Source organism: Phaethon lepturus, unplaced genomic scaffold, assembly GCF_000687285.1.
Source record: "Phaethon lepturus isolate BGI_N335 unplaced genomic scaffold, ASM68728v1 scaffold10473, whole genome shotgun sequence".
NCBI lineage: Eukaryota > Metazoa > Chordata > Aves > Phaethontiformes > Phaethontidae > Phaethon > Phaethon lepturus.
Genome location: NW_010531230.1, coordinates 112,294 through 123,766, shown reverse-complemented (window position 1 = coordinate 123,766; position 11,473 = coordinate 112,294). Strand labels below are relative to the sequence as shown.

The window sequence follows — 11,473 nt, the reverse complement described above, 5'->3', positions numbered from 1 at the left end:
CCGGTGTCTAAACCTCATATTGGAGCAAAGCACCAATATAAACTATATCTAGCCATTTTTTAATTAGCCATAGAAGTTTTATAGACCACAATGAAGTTTTAATAGGGGAAAAATGGATTATTTATTCATGGAGTGGGTATATTTTGAGGATCAGAAGATGGGCAACTACCACCAAGGAAAAATTTCCAAAGTATGTAAGCTTAAACTTAATTTTCCCAGTCTGCTCTAGTTCAGCACTTTTTTATAGTCCCTGCTGAAAGACTTAGCAGCTACATCCTACCCTGTGGCACATTATGTTAAATGTGAGGCTGGGTTCAGAAATGAAGCTTGAGGCTTGTGTAACTCAGCTAGAAAACATTTTGGTAGTTGTCATTTTAGGTTCTCTAATCCTATATTGTGGCTAGCTGAGACTTTAAATTGTAATTTATCACTAAAAAAGCAGCCCGTTGAATCTCAAGTGACTATGTTTAATTTTCCAAATTTAGTGCTCTGATATAAAATAAAAGCAAAACCAAAAGAAACCCTAAAGTCTCTTATTTTTCATGATGTTCCAATAGCTCTTCCTGAAGAAAGCTCCTGAGTTGGAAGGGTGAGAGTGAGAACAGACATGGACAAGCTGTTCCCATGAATGCGACATGAAATGAAACTTGCTAATACTTAACCTGAAGGGCTACTTTACTTCAGAAACCAATTTCCATGGAAAAGAGAATAAGATAATCACTTCACTTCTATTTCCTTTGCTGTCCTTATCAAAGCCATATTAATTGCTAAGCTATTTTGAAGCTTAACTGGTTTCAACATCATCATAAATTATGTCTCTATAATAAAACTTCTGAGTCATAAAAACCAGCCAATATTTTTTCCTGTTTTCCATTAAGACACTGATTTCTTTTCCATTTTTCCCTTTTTGTGATTTATGCCTTGAAAGATGCTTTGCTTTCATAGGAATCCATATGAGTATGTTCTCAACATAACTGTTACTATACTCTGACCCTCGTGGTTTTCAAAAGCTGAAGCAAAATGCTACAAATGCTGCTCAGTGTATTTTTAATGTGATAAAAGGATCTGTTCTTATCATTACACCATCACACCACAAGTTAACCTCCAAAAAAATCAGAAGCAGCAGTACATGCTAAAAAAACAGGTTAAAAAAGTAATAATTCCAAGGAATAATTCAGTGACAGTAATTATCAGTCTACTTAAAAATTAATAATGAAACCAGGAATGAAGCTTTTGAGTTAAATTCAACTCAGGATTGTGTAGCTGTAATTGTACTGAGCTGTAATTCTACAAAATCTAATCGGAAAATTATTTCCTTGTCACCAGGAGAGATTATTGAAGAGGAATATCCTTGATGTAATTTAATTATTTCAGTTACCTAATATATTGTGAAGGAATGACATTGCATTGTCTTCGTCTTAAGACAGATGCTTGCTTTAAAAATCAAATTGAAAAGAAGATGATACATTATTTTATAGGAGAGAATGCTTTTGTAAGTGCTGGTGGGAAAAATTAAATAGCCTTTTATGAAAGCAACCAGTTTCATTCATCAATAGCCATATGGCAGGGGAACGGGGGAGGCACGCAAGGACACTTACCCGGGACACGCTTCCAGCCTCCGTCCACTGTGGAGCTGGACCTTTCTCCTTCGGAGCTGGTAGCGTTGGGTTCAACAGCCTTAACTAATTCTTTTCTGCCATGAATTTTCCTTATTGTTTATGGACCTGTATAAGCTTTTAGCATCCATAGAGTTCTGTGGCAACAAGTTCCATGGCTGAATTAGGCAGTGAGTGAAAGTACTTCTGTGTAGTTGTTTTGAACCTGCCCCATTAGTTTTGACACCCTCAGATTACGTACCATTAGCGACAAGGACTATTTCATTCCCATGTCACATTCTGCTGATGATTTTTACATGCTTTTAACATATTCTTTCCCCTCCTCAAGATTGTATTTTCCACACTGAAAAGCCCTTACCTTTGTTTTCCTTTTGAATTGAATTGCAAAATCAGTCTTATTTTTCCCTGCATGGGGAGGTTTCTGTACTTCTGGACCTCTTTCCTGCTCTTGCACCATATGAGTTTATCTATTTATGACTTTGAGTGCCCAGATTTTGGATAATGTTCTGTAGGTCCTAAAGCAGATGTGGAGGTATCAGAGGTGGTAGGTGGGTGTTTTACTGCTTGTTTCTGCAAGGTCCTGTGCACAGCAGCTCAGCGTTCCCTTTACCACTGAGGGCGTGTGGTGCCCCGGATGTCAGGTGCTCCTGCAGCCCCCGGTGCTTTCTTGCTGAGAGCCCACGCTCTGATGTGACGTGTGTCTTGGTCAGGCAGGGTCTAGAGCTACTTACTGCATGTTAGACCACGCGGTATTTGCTAGAGGATGTTTTTTGCTTTTGTTTGGGTTTTTTTTATTTCATTTTTTGTTACTGTGCAGTACATGGATGTCTTCTTGGACCTATTAAAACTTCATGATCATCTTTGGGTGTAGTCAGAGCTATTTTGGTGCTCATAATTGTCTAAATTGGGGTTGCTTTTTATATTTTTTTATTCTTTTCTTACCACAGACAGTTCTTTCTACATTTATCTATGTTGAATTTCTTCTGACATTTTAATCACTGGTAAGGTTGTGAAAGGTATTTTTGGAAATCCTTGTAGTTGGCTTACTATCCTGAATTAATTAGTAACTGCAGATTTTTCATCTCATTTTTCCCCCAATTATTTAAATTATTCTGATATGCACAAGGCTCAGACCCCAGCCCTTGGGATCCCAAGGCCACTGGAAATAGAGAAATTGCGCCCTATTTTTTGTTTGCTTACCAACCAGTTTTTGACCCAATTGTGTCTTTTCCTTTCGTCCAGTAGCTACTTAAACCTCTTTGGTGACAGACCTTGTCAAAAGTCTGTTGAAGAAATCCAAGCGGAATATGTTCTTTTCCTGGATGCTCATTAGCAGCCTCACAGACCTCTCAGCACTTTGTGAGCAATGGCACACCAGTATAAAACCTGTGTTGACTCCACCCAAGTACGCTGATTTCTCAGTCTGTTCAATAACTCTTCACTCTATTACACCATCTGTCAATTTGCCCAGTACAGCTGTAAAATTCTGTGTTTCCTGATTTTTTCCCTCTCTATTCAAAAAATGGTGTCACATTTGGCATCGTTCATTCTCTTGCAAGGAGTCCTTCTTCATAAAGCCCTGTGATTACGTACTGTAATGAAGCGTCTGATGGTGCTCAACTTGAGCACAAATTAAAAAAAACCCCAAAACATTAAAAAAAGAACTTGACATTAAAGCACTGCAATGCTTACAATGTGGGTGTCCACCTGCAAGAATAAACTGCAATGGAGTAATTTAGGTGTTGGTGGGGTCTTTCATATTGAATGCCTTTGGGATGCGGCTGGGAAGACCAAGTATTAAATGTAGCTTAGAAAAACACTAAGATCCTCTTTAAGGCTTTTTTAGGCCATGAGCCTGAGTAACTTAAGGTATTCATTTTGTAATTTTTGATACATACTTTTATACTATGATAGTAGTATCTATTATATAGTACAACTATTCTGAAGATATAATTTATATATAACATATGTATTTATACTTGTCCTATATATATCTTTTCTACAGACATTCTTTCTCTAGAGAAATACTAATAATTTGCTTGGCTTTTGAAAGCTTTTTAATTGACAGAAGGCAGTGAAGGGTTATGAGCTTTGATTAAGCAGACAAAATGCTGTGTCTACTTAAGAGACAATTCTTATTAGTTATCCTACCATGACATGTTTTACAAACGCTGACCACCTTTCTTTCCTGATGTCAAGGAGGCTGCAAGTACAGAAATGAAAGCAATTAGACTACTCTGCAATACTGCTTCCCTGAGTTTGCCAAAATGTATTTTCCATTTAAGTATGACATTTGGTAATAATTTTAGTGTAATGGGAGCAAGAGCTAAATTTAGGAAAAGCAACAAGCAGTAATTATGGCTTATCAGTTCTCAAGCTAATCTGTCAGTCATCTGTAAGGAATCACTATATTCCTAGTTAAGTAGCCTGATAATTAGCTCGGTTTGATTTTGATCACTTTAATTTCTTAGGGGTAATTTTTAATGTTTTACAGTTTTACATTATTTATTAATGGGGCTGACATCTAAGCAAACTGATGCAGTAACACTCAATAAGTAAGTGGTAACTTCTGCTATGAGCTCTAAATACAGAAAACTTCCATTTTTCATTGCTGGGCTGTCCCTTAGACAGGCTGCATCCAAGTTGCAGAAGGCCATTGCGCAGTTAAATGGGAACAGAACTGATGATACCAAAAAAACATGCTAATTCTAACCTGTCCAAGCATTTTTCACCTGACTGGCACGGGAGAATGGTACTTGGCTGAGGAGGACTATTGTGGGTGTCCTGCTAAGGTGCCACCTACTTATTACACTGACAAATACCAAGAAACAACACTGCAAATACTTCTTTTTTTAACAGGTAACTTTATTAATAATGGTCTTGGATCTGTCGCACCTACCAGGTGCCAGTCTTTTTTCACACTCTGAAAGACTTTCTGAAGAATAAACTAGAAAGGCATAAAGTTAGTTGAAGCTACTAAGACACACATTTGTAGGTGGGTCTATTTTGGACCTTTTTTTTTGTTTTAGCAGAAGTTTCCATGACTGTGTGTCAAACAACTTAAATACATTGAGAAATACAGTAGAAAGACTATATTTACAGTCAATTATAATGGGCACTGCCAACATATCCAATAACAAAAATAAAACAAAAACTTTTTTCATGTTTCTTTCATGCTTTTTTCACAGAGATTTTTAAATATGAATTTGTTTTTTAAAAAATACAATAAGGAAATAATTACATTCTTAATATGAGAACATTATCTTACAACATACAGCCTGGGCCAATTAATTTGAAAGTGTCTTTAACAAAAATTGATACTAAAGTAAGCATTCTCTATTTGAAAAATCAAATTGCCACAATCATAGCTTTAAAAAAACACCTTCGATCCCCCAAAGTTATAATGTGGTTTTTTGTGGTTTTTTTTTTTTTTTAAAGCATCACCCATAAAAAAACAATTAAAAAAGCACCTGGTCCAGTAACAGGAGTTTGTTGAGGAAGCACAAGTGTAACATTTTCTTAAAAGACACAGAAATGCAATGGTTTAAAATACAAAAGTCATGCTGCTCTATTGCTGACTTTGCCTGGTGATCCTGAAATCTAAAAAGGTTGAAAACACAAGCCCTGTCGCTTTTTATAAAAAACTGTACAGCAATAGTACTATTCAAGAAAACAGAGTACATTTCACAGCACCGAATGTGGTTATAGAGAGGTTATTTCTGGAGGTTTTTTTGTTTTGCTCCTTTCAAAGCCTTGGCCATTATATAGAATAGACGTCACTAATGCATACTGCAATGGTACCGATGTACTTACACGTTAGAGAATGTGCTTATGCATTAGAGACAAACAATTACAGTACGTGCCAGGCTGGGGGTGAGGGCGCGGTGGTGGCTTTATGGAGCCTTTGCTGGAGGAAGGGTGAAAGATGTTTAATTTTGCCGGCAGCCCCTGCTGCAGCGGGCGCTATAGGTGCCAAGGGCAATCAGCAGCTATGGCAGAGCAGAAGACTGCGGCGCCGGGACTGGGGTTGCCAGCATGGCCCCAGCACCACACGGTTTCTGTTTGCTCGGACGGGAATTTGCATGCTTCTATCTCAGGCATGGATTAAAACCTGTCCTTGCCAAGGATCTATTTTTTTTTCCATGGGATATAGGGGGTGGAAAATACAATGCCAATATGGGGTAAACAAGCCAAGTGATTTGGCTTTTGACTACTCTGCATTACTTGATGCGGGACCACTTCTTAATGGCAACTGTTACATCATTGCAAACGTTGACTAGAAGCCTAATTTGCATCATAAATATGTACAGATATAAATTAAATATTTATTGAAATATACAAATAAATAACTTAATTTGAAATAAAAAGCCTAAATGAACTTACTTTTGCTTCAAATTTGTTTCTGCTAATATTTATGGGAACTTGATACTGTTTTTTCCATAGTCATACAGCATAGAATGTGCCCTCCACTTATAGAGTTAGTAAGTAAGCAGATGACCTAAAATAATATTAAAAAATCCTGGTTTCAGTGAAAAACCACACTGACACTTGCTTCCCTACTGTATCTGCATTCCTGTGGCACTTTGTACAAAGCATAGTCCCAAGAAGCAAAGAGCCTTTTCTCATTTTGGGCCTCATTTCTACTCTGCTGAGGTCAATGGGATCCCTGGCACTAATTGCATTTGGGAACAGGACCTGTGTCTTATCAGCTATCAAGCCTTTCTGACAGCTCTGTGCCTTCAAATCCCATCAGATCCTGTGGGAAGTCCTCTGTCACCCAGCTCAGCTGGGAATCCCAGTGCACCCTTTGAGAGTTACACACCTATTTGTCTCCTACCTATTCCTAAAGGTAGGAGACAAAACTATAGGCTGGGCTATAAATGGATGTGATCCTTGATAACTGTCTTGACAACATCTGTGGTTTTAATTGCAAGTCTGAACTAATTATCAAGACTCCAGCCTTAACATCTGTGATTATCTCAAAGTATGAGTAGTATTTTATTTTTTTTTAATTAAAGTAATTTTCTAGTCCTCACAGTTGAGGAGAAAAAAACCCTTGAGAATGTGAAGGCTCTACAAAAGGCTTAAAAAAAAACACAGAAAAAAAATTAAAAGAATCCAACTCAATATATGTAATTTTTTCCCTCCTCGCTCTCTCCTGATTTTTTAAAGCCAATCTTGGGATTTTGAAGGACTTTAGTTGGCAATTTAGTGCATATAAGTTCTCAGGAGTGACATGGATGAAGACAAAGAACAACAGATTTCTATAATTTTACAGACTAAAACACAACATGCTGTTTCCTAGTAAACAGAAGTGGACTCCTGTCTAAGAAAATCCCCATTTTTTGTAAAACTGTTTATAAAAGAGTCTGAAAACTATCATCTTTTCAATCCATCTTCCTAAAAAATAATAGCTGAGGTCTGAAAAGACGAAGGAAACTAAGTACAGCAGTGTTCTATAACTCAAGTTTAACAATACTATATCATAAAAAACAAAACAAGACTGACTGCATAAGCTATTCTGAGTTGCCATTTTCTGTTGAGGATTAATTTCAATTATGTTTTCTTTCTCTTTTTCAAAAAGTATAGAAAAGAAACAGTATCTAAAAATACCTGTTTGCCTTTTTAAAAAAATCAGGAACAAATCATAGTTTGACAACATGACCTGTGAAAACAACCGGTGCTTTGGAACAGTAATAAAGAGAACGTACTAAAATGCATTTTTTTCAAAGTATGGCAGCTTTGTATCTCCCAATGACAAAAGCATCTGTCTACAACAATATCCAAAAAATGCTTCACAGCTGAGTCGTGTGATCCCACAGTCTCACACCAGCGAAGAGGACAGCAGCACTGAAGAGCTCCTGTCTTCCTGGCCAAGCGAGCCATGCCATTTCTGTGAGCACGTTTCTTCCGTTTGCCATATGAACGGCTAGCAGCAAGGCAACTGCTAATGAGCAAGACTTCACTCAGCCACCTCTGTGGCAGACCTCGCAAAGTCTGTAAGAGTACTTCTTATCCATAATGATTTCACATCGGTCTTGACGCACCAGTCTTCAGTGGTGTTCAGGCCATCTGATATGATGTAATTAACATCGCTGGTCTATGCTGTTTCAGCAAAGTAAACTTTCAACTGTGACTTTATGCTCCTTTTTACTTACTATGATTGGGTTGTTTTTTTTGGTTTTCATTTTCTTTACCGGTGAAGTTGGAAATACAGAATTACAGCTAATAAAAAGGGGCACACATAGTTACACAGCAATACAGTAGAGGGAATACAGGCAAATTAGCGCCAAGCTACCATTAACTTAACAGAATTATAAAACCTCTTATGTTGTATCGCTTGATACCACCTTTCAGACGAGTCTTTTGCAGCCTATGTCTTGGTCCATAACAGGTAAGGCCTTTATGGAAATTGAGTGGTTTTTCTATATTTATGTTCCATTTTTCATCTCCCATTCCTGGAAGGGTGGGGAAAAAAAAAAAGATAGGGAAAATGTTAGAGAAATCAGGGTATTTATTTCACTGATGTCATCGGACCTGCTAAGCCAAAGCCAGCTGAGGTCAGTAACAGTTTTTTTCCATTTACTGGACCCAGCCTTTTGCCCACAAATTAGTTAGGGAATGCTAATGAGTATATCCTGATATCGTCTGTGCACAGCTTCCACCCCTCTGCGAACTATATATGGCAACTTTAGCACAGTGCGAATAAGTCAGGTTTGTTTTCTGCAGAAGGGACTTGGGGAGCAAATTTGCACACCACAGTTGGTCTAAAGCACTCAGCTGGAGCTGAATAAGGGAGAGGCTGCTTTAGCATATTGGGCTTTCTAACTTACTTGCACAAGACAGCAGGAAGCACTCAATAGCTCTCACAGCTGACAACAAGTGATTGCTTTACTACTCTTCAAGTTTTTTTATTATAAATCTCATGGCAGACACACGTTTCTGTGGTTAAAAAGGGCAACTTACTAAAGTAGAGAGGCTTATAAGCAGGGTAAGAAACAAGTTAGTTTACATTGCATTTGCATCCTGTATACATAATCCAAGTTGAGCTATTACTCAGCAAGTTAAAGAAATAACTTTGCCTTTCTGTGCCTCAGTTTCCCCATCAGCTGAAGAAAATGTCACCTACCACCCACAGCAAAGCACATCATAATCTATAATGCTTTCATCCACACATCTCAGAGCAAGGTATTGCCATGTCTTCTGCCACATAAGGGAAAGTCATGAGATTCCTACAGCTAAACACCCAGTTAAATCAAACCTGTGGCTCTTGAGTAGAGAAGCAGAAGAGTGGAAGAGGGATGGGCTCAGCCTAGGACATCCACACTGTACCTACTCCCTGAATCACACCCTTACAGCAATCAGAAGATAACAAAGATACAAAGGAGTTGGCCTCTCGCTGAAGTAATCTCTGTGGAGCAAACGCCCAGCTGTTTGTAGCCAAGCAGTGGGGTCTACAGATTTTTCTCCCACCCATCTACGCTGCAGAGATACTCTTGCAGGCAGCCTGCTGACTTGGCTCCCAACCTGAATTCCTGAGTTTAGCACTCATTCCACAACATTTAAGAGCTCTGACTGAAACCCGTTACTTATCCATGTAAATATCTGTTTCTGCTGCTGAAAGCAGTAATAGCATTAGTTTTGGCTAAACAGCTGCATGACACCATGACCTCTTCAACCATTGTAAAGCAACAGTAAAGGTCACAGTGGCTGCTTTAGCAATACAAGAAGAAAGACCTTGGGTTTAGAGCTGGGAGACAATAATTTATTACTTTTTTTTAATCTTGGGGGGGGGATCCTTCATTTAAGTGGTATTTTTATTAAAATATAATATATTTTAAGTGTTCAGTTTTACACTTCAAATTATGGTAAACCTAAACTTCAAGCACAGTATTGGTAAACACTAAATTACTTCTAAAAGGATATTAAATGTATATTCTCTATGTACATGCTGCCAAAGCACTCAAGGAAGTCGCTGGCGAAGCAACTGGGAGGAGAATTTTTCTAAGCGTTAAATAAGCCTTGAAAGCAGTAGCTTCTTTTGCAGGTGCAGAAGGAACTTTTTCTTTGTTTCCATTCCTCAGGCAGGTTCATGCCATTGAAAGAATGTTTAAGTCAACATTGACAGCCTGACTGGGAGCTGGGAAACTGGGAGAGCTCGTTTTCTTCTCCAGTCCCTGAAAATAAGCACAATGTACGCTGCTGACCAGTGACTGCTCACCAGTCTGCTAGTTTTGAAAACAGATCGGAAATAGTCACTGCCCTTTCCTTGCTACACATAACGATTTGGTTTTAGAAATTCATTTGAAATGTGACATATTCAGTAATTGTTTTTCTTGTACAGCAACGATACTTGGAGGATTTTACTTCTCCAGGTATGCTAATGGTGAATATTGTTTTCCACGTTTTAATACATTCTCCACTTCCAGCCAAGCAGAGATTAACAAAATTACAATTAAAATGCCTTCTGACTTCTTAAAAATATGTGTTATCACGTTCTAAAAAGAATTAAAAGCATGGTTTTAATACATTCTCCACTTCCAGCCAAGCAGAGATTAACAAAATTACAATTAAAATGCCTTCTGACTTAAAAATATGTGTTATCACGTTCTAAAAAAAATGAAAAGCATGTTACAAACAGACAAGTTAAAAAATCCAAATGTATGTATGCATATATGTACAGTGTATGTCCTGAACAGTCAATCCCCAAATGGCTCCTACTTCTTAGATGTAACACTAGATCTGTCCTCTTGCTTCTCCCTCTACTTCCCTCTCGTGTCAGTGCACCTGAGAGGAGAGAGATTTTGGTGGAGCAGCTCCCCAGCTCGCTGCCTCAGGTGCCTCGGCTCCCCTCCGCGGCATTGCTGTGCCACAGGGCTCTGCCAGAGCGGGCTGCACAGCGCACGCGTGACGCAGCAGGGAGCAGCGCAGCGCTGCGGGCTCATTAGCGGGACGGTGACATGAGGGTGGCTGCAAACACAGGGCTGGCTGGTGACAGACTCAGCATCCTTCATGCAAGGAAAGAGCAAGAAGGGAGGCATTCAGTACACTCAAAATACATACCAGGGTGGGGAAAAAAAATAATCCGACATTTTGAAGGCTTATACAACTCCCTCATAACGCTGGGAGGTTTGCCAGTTGCTGAAGATGCAAGCGCTAGCACAGACGTGAAATCTGTTTCACTCCCACATAATGCACTGACATCCATGCGTGGAGAAGCCAAGTAAGTTCCGCTATGGGATACTCACGTGTGACGCCCTTTCTTTAGCCACATCTATAAGGCCTGGGGTCACGCATAACTGCAAAAGGCCAAAAGAATTGAAAGCCAAATTCCACCCTCGCACATGTACAGTTAACGTCCCCCGAAAGCGGGGTGTGCTGCAGACGCACACCTGATGGCAGACTTGGGCTGCAGCGCCTTGCGAATGGGCCGAGTCCAGCTTGGGTTGCACTACCTAACTGCATATCTAATAATACTAATACAATATAATAATGTATTATAATAATACTAACATCTAATAATACCGAGCAAAACTTCACCCTCGATATTTAGTGCATGAGGTTTTAGGAAAAAGCTGTTAAAGCTGAATTGGATACTTTGAGTTGCTTTTCCCAGGATGGCAAATATACTTAGCAGCTCCATATCCTTTCTTTTTAGCCTAATCTCACATCCAAGATTCCTCTATAGTGAGGCACCAACCTCTCGTGCCATCCGAAGTACAGCGATATCGAGCAACACAGCAGGGTTTTTCCTGCATGGTATATGCTAAGCATAAATAATGTACTACAGCTGGAAGGTATTCTTTACAACAAAAATGTTTAGATTTTTATAGTGCCCAGGTTTCTCCAGCTGTAAA

General features: G+C 38.9%; 1 protein-coding gene across 2 annotated transcripts in view; it reads right to left on the bottom strand.

Moving 5' to 3' along the window:
- Positions 1 to 7,575: 7,575 nt before the first annotated feature.
- The window catches only part of AFAP1 (actin filament associated protein 1), a 61,622-nt gene continuing 57,724 nt past the window's right edge, over positions 7,576 to 11,473 (bottom strand). For both annotated transcript variants that reach the window (XM_010284472.1, XM_010284473.1), the window contains one exon: positions 7,576 to 8,074. In XM_010284472.1, coding sequence (XP_010282774.1) covers positions 8,048 to 8,074 — 27 coding nt within the window. In that variant the 3' untranslated portion in view covers positions 7,576 to 8,047. The remainder of the gene's footprint in view (positions 8,075 to 11,473) is intronic.